We start from the raw sequence: 20000 nt of genomic DNA on the forward strand, positions 1-20000 counted from the left end.
TATTTTCTAAATTGGTTGATGATAAATTTGGAGTAGTTGTTGATGATGATGGCGAAGAAGGGGGTGATAGATTATTATTAATTTTTAATTTATCCATATTAATTCTATTTTTTTAAATTTATAGGTTATTTTATAAATTTACTTTCTCTTTAAATAATAAATAGAAAAAAAAATGAAAAAAAAAAAAAAAAAAAAAAAAAAAGAACCAACCATCAAAAGAAAGTGATTGTTATTTTTTTTATTTTTTTTTCTTCAAATATTATTTAATTTCCCTTTTTTTTTTTTTTAATTGAAAAATATTTATCATAAATAATTTAAAATAAAACCAAATCAGATCAAATCAAAAAAAAAAAAAAAATAAAATTGTGTATGCCAAATATTTTTAGAAAATTGTTATTTTTACTTTCACTAATGTATTAATGTTTATTATTATTATAATTATTATTTTTATTATTATTTTTATTATTTATTTATTTTTATTATTATTATTATTATTATTATTATTTTTATTATTATTATTATTATTATTATTATTATTATTATTATTATTTTTATTATTTTTATTATTATTTTTATTATTATTATTCTAAAATAATACTATTATATAAATATATATATATATATTTTATATTTTTTTTTATTTATCAAATTTGGAAATCTAGTGTAATGAAATAAAAGATTGATTTAGTTGATTGTGTTTATAATTGTAGTTTATATTAAAAATGAAAAAAAATAAATAAAATAAAATATAATGAAAAAAAAAAATAATAATAATATTAAATAAAAACAAATAAATTCGTTTTTTTTCTTTTTATTTTTATTTTTTTTTATTATTTTTTTTTTATGTTATTATTCTATTCTAAAACTTTTTTGTTATTCTTTTGTTATTATATTTTTTTTTTTTTTTTTTTTTTTTTTTTTTTTTTAATTTTGGTAGATCGGGGGAGAGTGAGTGTATGTGTTTTGTGTTTAATTATTATTTTTATTTTATTTTATTTTTATTTTTTATTTTTTTTTTTGTGGTGTGTTTTTTAACCTACTCTATGGTAAAGCTTGGTTGAAAAAAGTTATTTTGATGAGGATAAAGATGAATGTGTAATGTGTGAGTGTTTTTATGTGTTATTTTTATCGCCTCAATATTATTTATTATTATTATTTTTTTTTTTTTTTTTTTTTGTTTTTCAATTAATATTAAAAAAAATAAATTAAAAAAAAATTTATTTTTTATTTATTAATTTTTTTATTTTTATTTTTTTTATTTTTTATTTTCTAAATTTATTTATTAATTTAAAGGAAACAATGAATATGATAACGTGATATTTATCTATCTAAAAAAAAAAAAAAAATTATAAAAAAAAAAAATAAAAATAAAAAAAAAAAGTTTTTTTATCAAAAAAAAAAAAAAAATGCGTTTTTTTCTTTGGTGAAGCAACTCTATCATAAATAGAAAAACCCAAAATGGAAAAAAACTTTAAAAAAAAAAAAATCAAAAAAAAAAAATCAAAAAAAAAAAAAAAAATTAAATAAAAATTATTTTTTAAAAAAAAAAAAAATCATGGTGATTGGATTTCGCCAATAACCATTCATTTTTTCTTTTTTTTTTTTTTTTTTTTTTTTTTTTTTCGAAATTATAAATGTTGGTAGTACTTTTCTAAAATATAATATAATCACCTCCAAAGGTAACTGTCCCCGACTAAATGGGTTTGAGATTTATTTTTTATAACAATTGTTTTAAAAATTTTTTTTTAAAATAATTTTTAAAAAAAAAAAAACAAAAAAATATATATATCAAAAATAATACATGATATTTTACTATTTATCATACTACTATTAAATTTTAATAATAAAAATAATAATAATAATAAAAATAATAAAAATAATAATAATAAAAAAAATAATAAAAAAATAATAAAAATATATTTTTTTTTTTTTTTTTTTTTTTTTTTTTTTTATCCATCTACTCTTTTTTTTTTTTTTTTTTTTTTTTTAATATTAATCTTGATTATCGTCGTCATTATTATCGTAGCCATTATTTTTTGGTTGGTATGATGGATTAAACTACATTTACATTTTATACGGGGGTTGGAATTATTTTCAAAATAAATTTCATAACCATCAGGTTCCCATTTACAAAATTAAAATAATAATAAAAAAAAAAAAAAATTAAATTCATAATAATTATTATTTGTTTTTTCAATGTCTTCATTTAATTTTATTTAAAAAAAAATTAATTAATTTTTATTTTTTTATTATTATTATTTTTATTATTATTATTATTATTATTAATATTATTTTTTTTTGTAGAATTGATTTATTTATTAATTTATCTTGAAAAAAAAAAAAACCTATAAAATTTTGGATTAATCTAAAAATTTTTATATTATTTTCTTTTGGGTTTTAATAATTTTTTTACCATGATTTTAATTCAAAAAAAAAAAAAATTTGAAAAGATTTTAATTTTTTTTAAAGGGCGAAAAAAAAAAAAAAAAAAATACCAATCTATTCAAAGAATGATCTTGATTTTTTCTATTCATAAATCCCCAAATAAAATTATTATTATTAATATTAAATTCCATTTTTTCTAATATTTTATTGTTTTCACTTAAAATATTAAATAATTTAAAAGGAGTTTTAAGAAAAAAAAAAAAAAAAAAACTGAAGATAATAATATTACTATCAATCTAATCAATATCATGATTAAAAACAATTATTTTTCATTTTTTCAAAAAAAATTCAAAAAAAAAAAAAATTTTAAAATTTATTAATCCCAACCAGACAACAATAAATATTTTAATTTAAATTTTAACTAAAAAAAATAAAAAAAAAAAAAAAAATTATAAAATAAAATAAAATAAAATTTTGAGCCAAACTTTTAATTTGTAATATTTTATTATTTTATTTTTTTATTTTTGTATTATTTTTTAATAGTTAAGATAAATAAAATCCATAAAAAAAAAAAAAAAAAAAAAAAAAAAAAAGTGGTCAATTATTTGAATGGAGTTTAAAAATAACTTTTTTTTTCTTGCTCTCCTGAGATTTTTTTTTTTATTTTTTTTTTTTTTATTTTTTTTTTTTATCTTAATTTTTATTTTTTTTTGAAAAATGCACTTTGAATAAATTTAATAAAACAACAAAATTTTGACCTTTTAGGTTTTTTTTTACATGATAACCATTCTACCACATTTTTTTTTTTTTTTTTTTTTTATTTTTTTTTTTTTTTCTTTTAACAATTTATTATTATTTTATTATTTTAACATATTTTTAATGATGATCTCCATAGTAATCAGCTTCATCACTACTATTATCGAAATAATCTTCTTCATCGTTATCATCATCTTCGTCATCATCGTAACCATTAAAATTAGTTGTTATGTGATGGATTAAACTACATTTACAATTTATACAAAGTTGTTCTTTACTTTTGCTATCAATTTCATAACCATCGCACCATTTACAATTTTCACAAACATAATCATGTTTATTATTATTATTATTATTAGTGATTGAGTTTTCAATAAAATCATCACCATCATCATTGTTATCATTATCATTATTAATATTATTATTATTATTAATTTTTGATAATTCTTGAAAATCTTGATTAATTTTTTGTAGAATTGATTTATCAGATTGAGCATCTTCATCAATTTCTCTATATTGATACTTTTTTAAATTTTCACTTTTAATTTCATTTCCAATATTTTCATTTTCATTATCAGAATCATTATCAGAATCATTTTCACTACCATTGGTTTTAATCTCTAATTTTGAAAATGAATTCAATGTGTTTCCGTTTAAAATTTCATGAGATTGTGTTTGTGATGATGGTTGACTTGTTCTAAAAAGTGAGAGATCATTTATCTTGAATTTAAACATTAATTCCTCTCTTTCTCTATTTGTAATTTGAACACCATTCTTTAAAAGGCCTAATAGATATTCTTTCCTTTCATTCTCCTTATTATCTTCTACTTTTATTGTTGTTGATGTTATTGTTGGTGTTGTTGTTGACATAGGATTAATATCAACCATATGGAAAAAATGTGATATTTAAAAAGGTAAGAAAAAAAAAAAAAATTTAATTTTTATGAAAAAAAAAAAAAAAATAAAAAAAATTAAGAAAAAAAAAGATATTTGTGATTTTTATGAGAAATAAATGAATGTTGATTTTGGAAAATTTTTAATAATAAAGAGAATATAGTTTTTTTTTTTTTAAAAAAAAAAAAACTAAATAATTGATTAAATTGTTATTATCATTATTTTTTTTTTTTTTTTTTTTTTTTTTTATATTTAGGTTTATTAATTTTTAAAGTTCTATTATTAGATTTTTATTGCAATAAAAAAAAAAAAAAAAAAAAAAAAAAAAACTATATTCTTTATTATTAAAATTTTTCAATAAAATTTAATTTTCTCCTAAAAAAATGAAAAAAAAAAAAAAAAAAATCTAAATAAAATTTATGTAGGTATGTAACGTTATATATATGTGGTAAACTTTTGATTTTATCATCGTTGCGACATAAATATTTTCACCTTTTTGAATAAATTTTTATTTATTTTAATTTTTTTTTTTATTTTTAAAAAATTTTTATTTATTTTAATTTTTTTTTATTTTTTTTTTTATTTTTTATTTTTTTTTTTTTTTAAAAATTAAATTAAATTTTTCAACACTGTTGTATATATATTTAATACAAAAAAAAAAAAAAAAAAAAAAAGAAAACAAAACAAAAAAAAAAACAAAACAAAACAAATAAAAAAAAAAAAGTACCTTATACAGAAAAAAAAAAAAAAAAAAAATGTCAGAAGAATTAATTATTCCAATTTCGGAAATGGAGGGCATTACACCAGAATATCAAAGATTAATGGATAAATCAAACAATGTTGATTATAAATGGATTGCAGACAATAATATTTTTGTTCAAGTTGGTTGTGATATGGAGGGTGTACCAGTTTTCTTATTAAATGCTTCAAATTTACCTCCAACCTCGCAAATTGAACCTGTATTAATCGGTATTTTGTAAGTTATTTATTTTTCAAATAAAAACAAAATTAAAATAAAATAAAAAAAATAAAAATAAATAAAAATGTTAATTATTAATAATAATAATAATATTTTATTAGAAAAACATTAGAACAAATTGTTAAAGGTAATAGATATACATTATTATATTCACATGCATTACTAAAACAAGAAAGTACACCAGACAAATCATGGTTAAATTCATTTTATCAAATGTTACCAAGAAAGTAAATATTTATTAAATTTTATTAAATTATTTTATAAAATAAATCATAAATTAATTTTTATTTTTTTATTTTTATTTTTATTTTTTTTTTTAATTAGTTATAAAAAGAATTTAAAAAATTTGTATATTTTACATCCAAGTGGTTGGTTAAAGATTTTATTATTAGCAATGTCACCATTTTTAAGTGAAAAGTTTTGGAGTAAAGTTGAATATTTAGATTACATTCAAGAGATACCAGGTGTTTTAGATAGATCAAATATTATATCAAAATTACCACAATCAATTAAAGATTATGATAAAGGTTTATTAGAAACACCAGAAGTTACTGAACAAGTTGTTTCTGGTATGGATACTTTAGGAAAAGAATATTTATCAAGTTTTGCTTCATCTTTTAATTTCTTTTCTTCAACCAATCCATCATCTTGGACAAGTCCAAAATAATTTTAAAATAATGTTTTAAAAATTTTAAAATAATCATTTTCTTTTTTTTTTTTCCCCCATCTTTTTTCTCTCCAGTTTTCTATGTTTTTTTTTTTGTTTTTTCTGTTTTTATAAATATAAAAATAATAATAATAATAATAATAATAATAATAATAATAATAATAATAATAATAATAATAATAATAATAATAATAATAATAATAAATATGTAATAATAAATAATAATAATAATTGTTATAATAAAATAAATAAAAAATACCATTGTTTTTAAAAATATATATATATTAAAAATTTTGTGTATACATATTTTTGAAAGTTAAAATTTTAAATAAAGTTTTTTATTTTTTATATATATTTATTTGAAGTTATTAATCTAGATTTGTAATTTAAAAAACTAAAAGAACATTCTAATTAGGTCATCAAGAGAATATTTGAAAATTTCAGATCCTTCAGTGTTGTCCATAATGATGAAATCTAATGCTTTGTTCAATTTTTCATTTATGCTTTCATTTTTATTTAATTCATCTTTCAATATTTCAATTAATTGTTGGCTTGTAAATAATTCTTCATGGTTAATATTTGGTAAAAAATACTTTTTTGTTGTTTTTTCTATTGTTGTTGTTGTTGTTGCTGGATATTCAATGTTATTCCTTTCATCAATTAATATTGGGTGATATTGATTATTATTGTTTGTTTCGACAATTACCACATCATCATTATTATTATTATTATTATTTTTAATTTTTTTTCTATTTGTAAATAACAATTTATTATTATTATTTTTTTCATTTTCATTTTTTATTGGTGGATATATTGTTGAAATGGTTTCACATATGGACTTGGGTGAGAAAAATAATCTTTTACCTTGATCTTTGTATTTATTTAAAAATAAAAAAACTGAAACTTTGTGTTTACACCATAAAATTTCGTCAATAAAACCACAATCACAGGAACCAAAGTCTATTTTGGATTCTTCAATTTTGAATTTTAAATCATATCTAACCAGATCACCATAAGAATTACTATGTATTATTGCTGTTATCTCTCTATCATTTACAATTATTGACTTTATTCTATTATTTTTTATATATTCAAATGCCATTGAAAAAATGTTTTCTGAACTTAATACTTTTAAATCTTCCATTTCAATATATATTTTGGGGACAATTAAAGATACAATATCATCATTTGATTCACTATTATTATTATTATTATTATTATTATTATTATTATTATTATTATTATTATTATTATTATTATTATTATTATTATTATTATTATTATTATTATTATTGTTATTATTATTATTATTATTATTATTATTATTATTATTATTATTATTATTATTATTATTATTATTATTATTATTTTTATTTTTAAAATTACCATTATTATTATTATTAATATTATTATTACTAAAATTACCATTATTAAAATTATTACTATTATTTTGTTTGGAGGTATAATATTCTATTTTATTCCTATCATTTATATTATTTTCATTATTATTAATATTATTATTATTATTATTATTATTATTATTATTATTATTATTATTATTATTATTATCCATACTAAATTTCCTTTTTTTAAATTGTTTTTCCTTTTTTCTGGCTTCTACTGCCTTTTCATCAGCTTCCTCCAAAATTCTAATATTTTTTTTGTTTTCCAAATATTGTATTTTTTTGGTTTGGTTTAATATTCTTAAATCCAAGAAATTTGGTTTTTTTTCGACTTTGGGACTTTCTATTTCTGTTTTTTTTTTATTTGTTGTTTCTAGATGTTGACATATTCCTTGGCAAGGAATACATGGTGGTTGAGGATCACCTTTTTTGAAATTTTCTTTAATACAAGTTCCATCTTTTTGTAGGTCTGTTGATTTTCGTAAATTATGACAACAAGTTGATTTTATTTTTTCCATTTTATTAATTGTATATATTAATAAAAAAAAAAAAATAAAAAAAATAAAAAAAAGAAAAAAGGAATTAAAAAATTATAATTAATTTATATAGCAAAAAATAAAATAAAATAAAAAAAAATAAAAAAAAATAAAATAAAATAAAATAATAAAAAAATAAATTAAAATTTATTTAGTTTATTCTTTTATTTTTTTTTTTTTTTTTTAATAAAATACAAAGGGTTTTCCAAATTAGTTCAAATTTTGGAATTTTTTTTTTTATTTTATTTTTTTTTTTTAATTTTTGGACCAGACTCGAAAGGGTAACTGAAAAATGATCGCAAAAAAATAAAATAAAAATAAAAATAAAAATAAAAAAATAAAAAAAAAACTTAAATTGGTAAACTTGAAATGGAATTGTTTTTCTTGAGTGGGTATGAATATGAATAAATAGATTACTCGGATTTGAAATATTCTATTAATATGGAACAATTGTACTGGATTTTAATTTTTTTTTTTTTTTTTTTTCCCAAAAGAATTCTGTTTAATAATAATCATATTTATGATTCCATACCACCACCACTGCCACCACTACTATTATCATCATTATTACAATCATTGGATATTAATTTTTTTTTTGTAATTGTTGTGGTAGTTGTGGTAGTTGTTGTTGTTGAAATTACATTTTGATTTTTTAAAATTGTAGCTTCATAATTAATTAATTGATTGATGAAACCAGTATTTGGTTGAATACAAGGTCTAATATTACGAAGATATTGCATACAATACCAAAATGGTTTAAAGAATACACTCATTAAATAACTGATTACAACAGATGCACTTCTACTAACACCTGCACTACAATGTACTAATATCCCACCTAATTTCCTACCATTTTCAATGAAACCATGACATTGTTGGAAGTAACTAGAAATATCTTTTTGACTTTCATCTTCAATATTAATACAAAGTGTTGTAAATTCCTATAAAAAATAAAAAAAAAATAAAAAAAAAAAATAATAATAATAATTAACATATTTGTATTAAAAAATAATAAAAAAAAAAAAAAATAGTAATAATTACTTTAATTTTTGGAGGATTAGTTGAAATTGATAAAATATGAGTAATTTTATGTTCTTTTAAGCTAGTTGTGCAAGTTGCAGCACTAATTGACCCGATGTATAGATTTGGTATGACTTCCTGGGCATCGAAACATATTTCTTCCTCGAGGTCTTCTACCATATCCCAGTAGCCACCTCCACCACAATAACTTTCTTCATCATCTTTGTTTTTTGCCATTTTTGTACAATTTTATTTAAATTTTTATTTTTTTTATTTTTAATAATTAATAATTATTTATTTATTTATTTTATCTTTTTTTTATTTTCTTTGCTGAATGTTACTTATAAACACCACTTTTCATTCAACACTTTATTTTATTTTTTTTATTATTGTTATTGTTTTATTTAATTTTTTTTATTTTAAATTTTTATTTTTATTTTTATTATTTTTATTATTATTTATTTTTTATTTTAATTTTTTATTTTTATTATTATTATTAATTTCTTATTTTCTAAATATTATTAATAGATTAATAATAATTTTATTTGAAAATGGGTTTTTTTTTTTTTAATTGGTTAAAAATGGGTGGAAGATAAAGAAAAAAAAAACACAGTGTGGTATTTTTGTTATTTTCTTTTTTTTTTTTTTTATTATTGTCAATAAATGAAAAAAAACACCCCAAATAATGGTTTTTTATATGATCAATATGTTTTGGAAAAATAAAAAAAAATAAAAAATATGCAAAAAATAGTGGTGATTAGTTTTAGTAGTTTAGTGAACAAAAAAAAAAAAAAAAATAAAAAATAAAAAAAATAAAAAAAAACAAAAAATAAAAAAAAAAAATTAAAAAAAAAAAAAAAAAAATGTTTGACTTTGTGATGAAGATTTTTTAAGCCCATCAATTTTATTATTTACAATAAAAAAAAAAAAAGTTTTGTTTGACTTTTCTCGGCAGACAATTGAAACTAAAAAGATATTTATAAAAAAAAAAAAAAAAGAAGATATTTATAAAAAAAAAAATAAAAGATATTTATAATAAAAGAAAAAATAGAAAAAAAAAAAAAAAGCGCCAAAGATATTTTATTATTGTCATTATTTTTCTATTATTATTATTTTATAAATTAAAAAGATTAAGGGAAATCACCAAAATCTGGTTCGTCGTCAATTTGTTGCTGTTGTTGTTGTTGTTGTTGTTGTTGTTGTTGAGGCTGTTGTTGTTGTTGTTGTTGTTGGAATTGAGGGATGGCAGGGTTTTTCATTGGAAAACTTGGAGCAGTTTTTGGTGGTGAAGAGGTTGGTTTTGGTGGCACAGTGCCTAGTGATGGACTTGGTTTATTTTGTTGAAATTGAGGTTGTGGTGGAGGTTGTTGTTGTTGTTGTTGTTGTTGTTGCTGTTGTTGTTGAACCATTGGCTTTGCTGGTGCCTTTTGTTGTGGTTGTTGTGGTGGTGGTTGCTGTGGTTGTTGAGCTTGTTGTTGTGGTGCATTTTTAGCAGCAGCAGCAGCTTGAATCATAGCTTGTTTTTGCTTTTTCTTTTCATTTGTAACTAATACACCCATATTTTTATTGACATCTTTGTCATATAATGAATTACCAATACGATCACCAAACAATCTCAATGTTCTCTTTCTTGCATCTGATACTGCTTCCTGTAAAAATAATAATTAATAACAATAGTAATAATAAATTAGGGGGGTGTGTTAGATAAATGAATAATAGGATTGATTAATTGAATGAATTTATTTATTTACCTTTTTAGCATTTTCAATAGCACTACCTTTACTGGGATGTTCAGTTGAACCATAACCAACATCCTCTTGAAAAGTACCATCTTTTAAAGTGACTCTAACGATTGCAGTTACACCAACTCTATAACGTACAATACCATTTACATTAACCTCTTCAATGAAATCTGGTGATAACTCTTTAATTGATGAACTCCAACCATTGAATTGAAATATTTTATTTGCTAAATTAATTGCTTTCCATGATTCTAAATATGATAATGTTGTACCACCAGGTCCTTGTCTAGTAGATACATCTTCCAATGGTATATTTTCACTTAATATTTGTGAAATCGATGATATCTCTTCCTCTGTGAATGCTACTTGACCAAAAACTGTATTCATTTGTTCCATATCTTTATATTATTTATTTATTTATTTATTATTTACAATTACTATTTACAATTTATTTATTTATTTATTATTTGTTTATTTATATATTTGTTTTTCTTTTTTTTTTTAAAATTATGTTTTTGTGGCGCCATTAAATTTTAGAAATTTTTTTTTTTTTTTTTTTTTTTTTTTTTTTTTTTCACTTTTTATTTTTTTAATAATTCTCATTTTTCTGTGAATTATTGAAATTCTATTTGTTATTTTTTTTTAATTATTTTTTTTTTTATATCATTTCGTAAAATTACAATAAATTTATATTTGAATATAATCCAAAATACAAACTAAAAACAAAAAAAAAAATTATTATATAATTCCAATTTAATTGGGATTAAATAATCACCAATAAAAACTGACAAATTTTGATTATTATCAAAATATAAAATAAAATCAAAAGATAATTTATTTTTATAATTTATCTTTTTTTTTTTTTTTTTTTTTTTTTTTTTTTGATACCAAAATAAAATAAAATAAAATAAAATAATTAGAAAACTATTTACATTTGTTAATTTAAAATTTATTTACACTTGTTTTTTTTTTCACAAACAATTTTGTATTTTTTTTTTTTATTTTTTTTTTTTCCTATGGAACATTATCTTTGTTTAATTCACCTAATAATTTAATTCTTTTCTGATTGAGTAAATGCACAATGTATTCTAATGAATCTGGGTATGTTACTAACAAATCCTTCTGCAGATGTTTTTTTTTTTTTTTGCTTGTTGTGAGCGTTCAGTCACCGAATCTAAATATTCGTTGTCTTGTGGATTGATATTTGGTTTTTGAGCACCTTGGATTAAATTTGTAGGGCCAGTATGGCAAACACAATTCAGCTCAATGGCAGCACTAGATGACATAACCTTCTTTTTTAAATTGTGATCGCTAGATATCACTTTGGAAAGTACGTTATTTTCGAAGGTAGTATCTAGTGGTCACAATTTAAAAAAGAAGGGTATGTCATCTAGTGCTTATTTTTTACATGAATTTTTAATTCTGGTGACTCAGCTGCTTGGTATTTAACTACTGCATATTTTAAACAATCTATTATTTTAAATAAAGAGTTGGTTTTTTTTTTTTTATTTTAAAAAATAAAAACTTACTGATTTTGTGATTATAGGCGTTTAAACGATTTTCAGCTTCAATTCTCTTTTCATTTTCTTCTTTTTTTTTATTGATTTCTAATTCTTTTCTTCTACCTCCAACTTTTTTTTCCAACTCTTTTTGTTTTTGTATTTCTTTATTCATTTTATTGAGCTTACCTAGACGTTTGATTATTTCATACGCTTAGTCTTCATGTAATAATTTTTTTTTGCATAAATTGAATGAATTACACTTTCTTTCCAATTGTCAATCGATTTTGAGAAAATCTCTTTCCTCTACCGGTTTTCTTAGAATTTAGTTTTTGAAGGTCTTTTTCAATATTCTCTTTACATGTTTTAGTTTCAAAATGACAATTTTCACAATAATCTTCACTTTCCGAAAATGATTCAGCTTCAAATCAATTTCTAAATTATCTTTTTCCTTTTTTTTAATTAAATGAATTTGATTATAAAAAATAACTAATTTTTTTTTTTAAAAAAATTTTTTTTTTTCATATCTGAACACTCATGCTGCATCATCATCTTATGAACTGATTCAATTAACTATTTTTTTTATAAAAAAAAAAAAAAAAAAATTGAAAATAAAAAAAAAAATGAATTTTTTTTTTATTTTAATTTTTAATTTTTAATTTTTTTTTTTTTTATATTATCTGTAATCAAATTAACAGTAAAAAAAAAAAATAATAATAATAATAATAATAATATAATATGAGCACTACAACTACAACAACTACAACCGAGAAACCAATTCAAGTTACTTTATATGATAGTAACACAATAAAACAAACTTTAGATGATTCAATAGTAAAAGTAAGACACACACAATTAATAATTAAACTTTAATAATAATCACATCACTCTTTTTTTTAACCAAAATAAAAAAAATAAAAAATAAAAAAAAGACATAAATTTTTACTAACTTTTTTTAATTTTTCTATATTATATATAGTATGTAACATCAGCATTATCATATACACAAAATCAAAAATTAAACTATACCAAAGTTTTATTTGGTTTAATTGGGTGTACTTTAGCAGCAATAGCACAATTTTATCCAATACCTTTCCCAAAGAATAAACCAGTTTTAATTTTATGTGTAGCATTGTATGTATAATATTATTTAATTTTAGCCAAACAACCAAATATATAAAAAAAAAATGAAAAAAAAAAAAAAAAAATCCTTATATATTTATTTATTTAAGATTATTAACAATATATTAAAATATAAATATAAATAAAAACACACAGATATGTAGTTATTAGTTTAATTTTATATTATATCAATATTTTCATTCAAAAGGATTATATATTACAAGCAAGTAAAAGTAATGATGAAATTAAAGTTGCAACTGTCTTACAAAAGTACGATCCAAACTATCAAGTAAAGATTGAAAATGCAAAAAATTCATCAATTAATGTACCATTCAGCAAATCAATTGACCTTTATTTCGATACTAAAGGTACATTTTTAGAATCAAATTTTCATAATGATTTATCTGTTCAATTTAAAAAATTTGCAAAGTTAAATGTAAAGGATAAATAAATTTGATAAAAAAATAATAATAATAATAATAAAATAACAAATAATAAATGATAAAATAAATAAAAAAAAAAAATAGGTTTTTTTTTTAAAAAATTTATTAATTTTTTATTTTATTTTTTATTTTATTTTATTTGGGGATAATGATGATTTCATTTACAAGTATAAATTTTTTATTTTAATAATAATAATTATAATAATATTTGAAAAAATAATATCCAAAATAAACAATTAAAATAATAAAAAAAAGTAAATGAAAATTGGATAGGACACACAAAAAATTATTATTATTTTTATTTATTATTCTTTTATTACTATAAAATTAAGTTATAAGAATGAAAGTGGGGTTATTTGTTTTTATTTTTTTAAAAAATAAAATATTATTTTAAATCAAAGTGAATAAAAAAAATGAAAACATAATAATTATAATAATAATAATAAATACTTAAAAAAATAAACTAAATAATAAAAAAAAAAAATATCTTTTAATGAACGCAAGGGGTATAGGGTTGTGCTATAAAAAAACTAAAAATAAATTAAAATTTTAGTAAAAAAAAAAATTAAATAAAAATAAAAATAAAATAATTTTTAAAATAAAAAAAAAAAAAAAATGAAAAAAAATGAAAAAGAAAAGGAAAAAACAGGAATCTGTAGATTCAGTTAACGAGATATTTGCATAATTTAGGGTATTTTCTCACCTTATCTTAAAAAATGCAAAAATAACAAAAAAAAAAAAAACAAAAAAACAAAAAAAACAAAAAAAAAACTATTATAATAATAATTTTTTTTTATTATAATTACGGAAAAAAATATTTTAATTTAATTTAAATTTATTTATTTAAAATTTTATTTTATTTTAATTTTATTTTATTTTTTTTTTTTTAATCATTAAAAAAAAAAACGAATAAAATAAGAAAAAAAAAATGAATATTTTATTTCATTTTAAAATTAAAAATAACCCATTAAAGTATCACTACATGTAAATAACAAATTTTATTTGTATTTCAAAAAAATAATAATTAAAAAAAAAAAAAAATAAAAAAAAAAAAACTAAAAAATGGTTGCCACAGATTTAAAAAATAATAAAAACATTGCAATTTTAGGCAGTGGAAATTTAGGAGTTTCAATTGCAAGAGGTATTGTTGCCTCTGGACATTATAAATCCAATCAAATTGTTTTAACTCGTAGAACATTGGAGAAAATCCAACATTTAAAAGATGAAGAAGGATTTCAAATTACATCAGATAATTTGGAAGCTGCTAATAAATGTGCAATTTTAATTATTGGTGTATTACCAGCACAAGTTCCACAATTATTAGAATCAATTAAACATTTGGTTACCAAGGATCATATTATCATTTCAGTTGTATTAGGTATTACAATCAGTGGTATTAGATCCCATCTTCAACCAGATGTCTACACACCAATAGTAAGAGCCATGCCAAATACCGCAATTCAATATTGTGAATCCATGACATGTATTGCCAACAAGAGTGACCATCCAACTAAATCAGGTACTGCTGAACAAGAATTAGCCGATCAAAATGCATTGGAAGTCACTGAAAAGATATTCAATTGTTGTGGTGAATGCATTACAATCTCTGAGGAAGCAATGGTATCTGCACCAGCTTTATGCTCATGTGGTACTGCTTTCTTTTGCAGAATTATTCGTGCTGCTGCAAGTGCAGGTTGCGAAATTGGATTCCACGCTGAGGATGCTGTTAGAATTGCCGCCCAAACTGCCAAAGGTGCTGCCATCATGTTATTGAAAAATGATAGTCATCCAGAATCTGAAATTGATCGTATTACCACTCCAAGTGGTGCCACCATTGCCGGTTTAAATACTATGGAACATAATGGTTTATCAAGTGCTATCATTAAAGGTATTGTAATGTCTGCTGAAAAATCTTCAAAAAGTCAAGCTGCATTAAACAAATTAAATAATGTTTCAAGTTAAAAAATTATATTTCTTCTTTCCTTTTATTATTTTTATTTTTTCCCAAAAAAAAAAAAAAAAATTATTATTTTTATTTTATGTAAAAATAAAAATTAATTATATAAAAAAATAAAATTAATGAAATAATTAATTATTATTTCAATTTAAAATAATAATAATAATAATAATATTAATTAAATAATATATTTTTTATTGAATATATTTTGAATAATATTATACAATTTTAATTTCATTAATAAAAACATTCAAAATAGAAACTTGGAAAAAAAATATATTTCATTAATTGATTTTTTAAACAATAAAAAATATATATATATATATATATATATTTATTATTAAACCTTTTATTTATATTTTTTTTAATTTTGTTTTTTGGTATTTCTAATTTTTTATTTATATATGATATCAATTACTTTTCAAAATGCCATAGTGCATAGATAAATCTTTCCTTTCTCTGACATTTGATTGGTGTTGATTCATTTATTACTTTAGAAATAATATTTATATGATGACCTAACCTTTCTTTACGATATAGTGCATAGATAAATCTTTCCTTTCTCTATCATTTGATTGGTATTGATTCATATAATCTAGATTATAATTGAATGTAAACCATTTTTATTTGAAAAAATTACTTTATTTTTATAAAAAAAAATATATTAAAGTTAGATTTAAATTGTTACTTATTCATTTTTTTTTTTTTTTTATTACTTTCCCCTTTTTTTTTTTTTTTTTTTTTTTATTACTTTCCCCTTTTTTTTTTTTTTATTTTCTAAACCTTTTTAATTGTTAGATTTATTCTCTATTTGTTATATTTTTTTACATTTGTTAGAATGATTATTTTTTTTTTCAAAAAAATTTATTCTATTTATACTCAATCATTTTTCAATCCAAAAAATTATTTCAAAGTAAAAAAAGGAATTTTTACTATTTTAAGTAAAATCTAAATGCTAAAAAGAAAATTTCCAAATCTGAAAATATTCAAAATAAGAAAATTGTAAAAGTGGTATTATTTTAATATATTCTAAATAAGAAAATGGTAAAAGGGGTATTTTAAAGCCCTCAAAATTAATTTTATTTTTTGATTTGTTTGAAAAAAAAAAAAAAAAAAAAAAAAAAAAAAAAAAATTATTTAATTTAACCCATTGTTGTAATATAATTATGTAATAATTAAATTGTTACAATAAAATTATGTTTATCAAGAAATTAAATTGGAAACAATCTCGCTCTCAAACTAAAATAATTTATGTTTATAAAATTAGACTTTTCTCACCTATGTGGAAAAAGCCACGTGGTGAGTTTTTAATGTCGATTGAAAAACTCATAAACATAATTTTAAATCTCAAGTATAAAAAGTAAAAATTTTTAATAATAAAAAACATTCATAAAAAATTTAGATATTGTCGATAACATCAATTTATTACTTTATTTTTATTTATTTATTTAATTTTAATTTATTTTTCTATTACAAGATTCTGATAAAACATGAGTATTTTTAACTAATTTTATTTAAATAAATCATTTATATAAATTATTGTGTTAATGTTCAACATACCATTTATATAAAATTTTAATTATATCTATAAATTAAAATACTCTCTACTTATAAATAGTGTAGTTATAAATAGATTTCCATAATTAATTCTAACTATTTGATTTTATCAATAAATTAATTAAAACAATTCCAATATTGGCAAATTTAAAATTAAAAAAAAAAAAATTTGTTTTTAATTTAATATTTATTAGATTTTCAAGATATCTTTTTTTTTATTGGTTAATTTTATTTAAATAATTTTTTTTTTTTTTTTACTCATTTTTATTTCTTTTTATTTGAGTAATATTTTAAAAAAAAAATAATTATAAATTTTTTAAATTGACCAAGATATAGATATTTTTACATTTTAAAATTAAATAAAAAAAAACAAATAATTAAAAAAACTCTGAAAAAAAAATGAAGTGTAAAAATAAATTTAAATCGGCAAAAAAAAAAAAAGTTGGAGGTAATCTATATTTATATTGAAAAGTGTTAACAAACAACCTTCTAAATAAATAATAACTGTGTGTGTGTGAAATTTTCATATTTTTTTGTAGAAATTATTTTAATTATATTTTTTTATTTTTATTAGTTTGTTTTTAACTTTTATGTTAAAATTTTTTTTTTTTTTTTTTTTTTTAATTTTCAACATATTTTTTAAAAAACAGACACATCGATTACTTAATTTAATTTATTTTATATTTTTATAAATTTCTCTCTTTTTATTATTTGTTTAAAAGGAATTTAAGGAAAAAGTTTTATTTTAAATTTCCACTTTTATTTTTTTTTTACATTTATATTTTCCAAGAATTAAATTAATTCAACTTTTTATTACTTTTTTTTATTTTTTTTTTATTATTATCAATTAATTTTATAGATAATTAAAGTCATTATCACTAAGAAATCGTTTTAAAAAAAAAAAAAAAAAAAAAAAAAAAAAAAAAAAAAAAATTTTTATTTGCAAATATTAATCAAAAAAATAATTTGTTTCTCAAAGCTAAAATTTTTATTTTTTTTCTGTGGGCAGACTTCAAACTATTTTATCTTTTAAGGGAATATGTTTTTTCGCATTTTACGCATTTCCAATTAAAAGGTTTATAAGACATTTTTTTAGATAAAACTTTTAATGGGAAATGCACCAAATGTGCAAAAACATATGACCTCAAAAGATAAAATAATTTGAAACCTATTAAACAAATCATTAAAGAAAGTTAGAAAAGGGAGAAAAAGAATTTTCTGAATTAAAGAAATATTGTCATAAAAGTACCAAATATAGTTGTCACAAATTTAAATTAAAGAAAAAAAATAAATAAAAATTATTTCTATTGTTTTTTTTTTAACAAATTCTTGGCATTTCCACTTTCCAATATTAAAGTTAAAGGAGTTTTGGTTTATTTCTTTTTTATTTCATTTTTAAAATATTTTATATTAATTATTTATTACTAGAAAAAAATAAAAATAAAAAATAAAAATAAAAAAAATAAAAAAAAAGATATTTATTTTTAGATTAATTAAGAAAAAAAAAAGTAAAAACAATTCCCACAACCAATTTTTTTTTTTTTTTTTTTTTTTTTTTTTTTCAAATTTTTTTTTTTTTGATTTTCATTAATTTTTTCATTTTTATTTTTTCCTTTTTTTTTTTTTTTTTCATATTATTATTTTATTTTTGGGTATATTTTTTTTTTTAAAAAAATAAAAATTATTTATATTTATAAAATTGTAGAATAGTAATAAAATAATAAAAATAAAATAAAAAGAAATAAAAAGAAAATAAATATATGTATATAGGGTTTATAATAATAATAATATGAATACAACAACTTCATCATCATCAAATAATACAACAGCACAACAAGCAAATAGCGGAAATGGAAATATAGGAGGAACAGCCCTATATAATAATAATACGGCTGGTGTAAGACCACCACCACCACCACCATCATCATCATCATCATCATCATCACAAACTAATAAATCACATACTAATAATAATCATCACCACCATCACCACCATCATCATCATAAAAGAGATATATCGACATCATCATCACAAAATAGTATAAATAATAGTAATAGTAATAATAGTAATAGTAGTAATAATAATATAAATAAAGATCCGATTAATAGTAAAATATCAGAATTTCAATGTAAATTAAAATTTCAAAATTCATTACCAGAGATACCATTTGAACCAAAATTTTTAAAGTTATCATCAGATTTTCAAAGATTTACACAATATAAAACCACATCATTAGAACGTCAATATAAACATCCATTACTTACGGAACCACAATTGGGTATACCAATTGACTTGATTGATCCGTCAGTTTACAATACACCAAAATCACCCATTCAAGTACCACCAGGTGATGAACCATTATTAAAACCATTATCACAACAAGATTTGGAAGAGAAGAATTCATCAGCAATATTTAAAAAGAAATCAGAGATTAGACCAAACGTTGGTTGGCTTAGAAGAACAGAATATCTATCAAAGAGTGATGAGAATACATTTGGTAGACCCACCAAACGTATTAGTACAAGTGGTGAATTGTTAACATCATCATCATCCGGTTCCAACACACCAAACAATAAACAGTTATCATTGGCTCAAGAACAGTTGAGTGATAGTGTATTGGTTGAAAACACATTTGATATTTGTGCATCGGATTATCAATTCGTCCATCCAACCAATCCATCACTTAAACCAGTTAGTGTTTTACAAGTTTTCCCAGATTTCGATCTTTGGGCAAACTCATTCACCGAGGTAACTTTTGATAGTGACCCATTGGATCATTTCTTACCAAAAGATTTACGTTCTGATAAAGTTCAAGAATATGCTTCACGTCATAATGAAGTTAGAAATAAAGCAATCGTAAAAGGTATCACTGATAAATTTGTTTACTTTATCACACCAGATCTAAAGGAAAACTATGATGTAAACAATAACAATGATTTTGAAATCGATGATTCACAATATAAAATGCAAAAAGTACTCACATCTGATATCATCACTGATGCCACCTCTCAAAATTACTTTTTCCTTGTTAAAAATGAT

At 19.0% G+C, this 20000-nt stretch overlaps 12 protein-coding genes across 12 annotated transcripts in view; 4 read left to right on the top strand and 8 right to left on the bottom strand.

Annotated features, from left to right (window-relative positions):
• Nucleotides 1-97, bottom strand: part of dhkE (histidine kinase) — a gene marked incomplete at both ends in the record, with an annotated part of 5228 nt that extends 5131 nt beyond the window's left edge. Inside the window, one exon of the mRNA XM_640845.1 lies at nt 1-97. This exon is cut by the window's left edge and continues 776 nt beyond it. Within this exon, the coding sequence (XP_645937.1) occupies nt 1-97 (97 nt within the window).
• A 369-nt stretch (nt 98-466) lies between these two features.
• On the bottom strand, nt 467-2576 carry DDB_G0269396 (hypothetical protein; the record flags this gene model as incomplete). Its single annotated transcript, XM_640846.1, has 2 exons — nt 467-586; nt 2496-2576. 2 exons carry the CDS (start codon nt 2574-2576, stop codon nt 467-469), a joined length of 201 nt encoding a protein of 66 aa, XP_645938.1.
• Nucleotides 2577-3261: 685 nt separating this feature from the next.
• On the bottom strand, nt 3262-4029 carry DDB_G0269398 (hypothetical protein; the record flags this gene model as incomplete). Its single annotated transcript, XM_640847.1, has 1 exon — nt 3262-4029. One exon carries the CDS (start codon nt 4027-4029, stop codon nt 3262-3264), a length of 768 nt encoding a protein of 255 aa, XP_645939.1.
• Nucleotides 4030-4790: 761 nt separating this feature from the next.
• DDB_G0269400 (hypothetical protein) lies at nt 4791-5681 on the top strand (the record flags this gene model as incomplete). The annotated part of the gene is made up of 3 exons (XM_640848.1): nt 4791-5011; nt 5116-5241; nt 5339-5681. The coding sequence occupies 3 exons, from the start codon at nt 4791-4793 to the stop codon at nt 5679-5681; spliced, it is 690 nt and encodes a 229-aa protein (XP_645940.1).
• Nucleotides 5682-6075: 394 nt separating this feature from the next.
• On the bottom strand, nt 6076-7602 carry DDB_G0269402 (hypothetical protein; the record flags this gene model as incomplete). Its single annotated transcript, XM_640849.1, has 1 exon — nt 6076-7602. The coding sequence occupies one exon, from the start codon at nt 7600-7602 to the stop codon at nt 6076-6078; it is 1527 nt and encodes a 508-aa protein (XP_645941.1).
• Nucleotides 7603-8138: 536 nt separating this feature from the next.
• DDB_G0269404 (hypothetical protein) lies at nt 8139-8877 on the bottom strand (the record flags this gene model as incomplete). Its single annotated transcript, XM_640850.1, has 2 exons — nt 8139-8561; nt 8662-8877. The coding sequence occupies 2 exons, from the start codon at nt 8875-8877 to the stop codon at nt 8139-8141; spliced, it is 639 nt and encodes a 212-aa protein (XP_645942.1).
• An 893-nt stretch (nt 8878-9770) lies between these two features.
• DDB_G0269406 (hypothetical protein) lies at nt 9771-10778 on the bottom strand (the record flags this gene model as incomplete). Its single annotated transcript, XM_640851.1, has 2 exons — nt 9771-10289; nt 10392-10778. 2 exons carry the CDS (start codon nt 10776-10778, stop codon nt 9771-9773), a joined length of 906 nt encoding a protein of 301 aa, XP_645943.1.
• Nucleotides 10779-11491: 713 nt separating this feature from the next.
• Nucleotides 11492-11668, bottom strand: DDB_G0269408 (hypothetical protein; the record flags this gene model as incomplete). The annotated part of the gene is made up of 1 exon (XM_640852.1): nt 11492-11668. One exon carries the CDS (start codon nt 11666-11668, stop codon nt 11492-11494), a length of 177 nt encoding a protein of 58 aa, XP_645944.1.
• Nucleotides 11669-11772: 104 nt separating this feature from the next.
• On the bottom strand, nt 11773-12056 carry DDB_G0270508 (hypothetical protein; the record flags this gene model as incomplete). Its single annotated transcript, XM_640853.1, has 2 exons — nt 11773-11852; nt 11912-12056. 2 exons carry the CDS (start codon nt 12054-12056, stop codon nt 11773-11775), a joined length of 225 nt encoding a protein of 74 aa, XP_645945.1.
• A 563-nt stretch (nt 12057-12619) lies between these two features.
• spc2 (microsomal signal peptidase subunit) lies at nt 12620-13454 on the top strand (the record flags this gene model as incomplete). Its single annotated transcript, XM_640854.2, has 3 exons — nt 12620-12721; nt 12861-13015; nt 13160-13454. 3 exons carry the CDS (start codon nt 12620-12622, stop codon nt 13452-13454), a joined length of 552 nt encoding a protein of 183 aa, XP_645946.2.
• Nucleotides 13455-14508: 1054 nt separating this feature from the next.
• On the top strand, nt 14509-15408 carry DDB_G0269410 (pyrroline-5-carboxylate reductase; the record flags this gene model as incomplete). Its single annotated transcript, XM_640855.1, has 1 exon — nt 14509-15408. The coding sequence occupies one exon, from the start codon at nt 14509-14511 to the stop codon at nt 15406-15408; it is 900 nt and encodes a 299-aa protein (XP_645947.1).
• A 3341-nt stretch (nt 15409-18749) lies between these two features.
• The window catches only part of paf1 (RNA polymerase II-associated factor 1), a gene marked incomplete at both ends in the record, with an annotated part of 1500 nt that continues 249 nt past the window's right edge, over nt 18750-20000 (top strand). The window contains one exon of the mRNA XM_640856.1: nt 18750-20000. This exon is cut by the window's right edge and continues 249 nt beyond it. Within this exon, the coding sequence (XP_645948.1) occupies nt 18750-20000 (1251 nt within the window).

The sequence above is a fragment of the Dictyostelium discoideum genome (genome assembly GCF_000004695.1).
Source record: "Dictyostelium discoideum AX4 chromosome 1 chromosome, whole genome shotgun sequence".
Lineage (NCBI taxonomy): Eukaryota > Evosea > Eumycetozoa > Dictyosteliales > Dictyosteliaceae > Dictyostelium > Dictyostelium discoideum.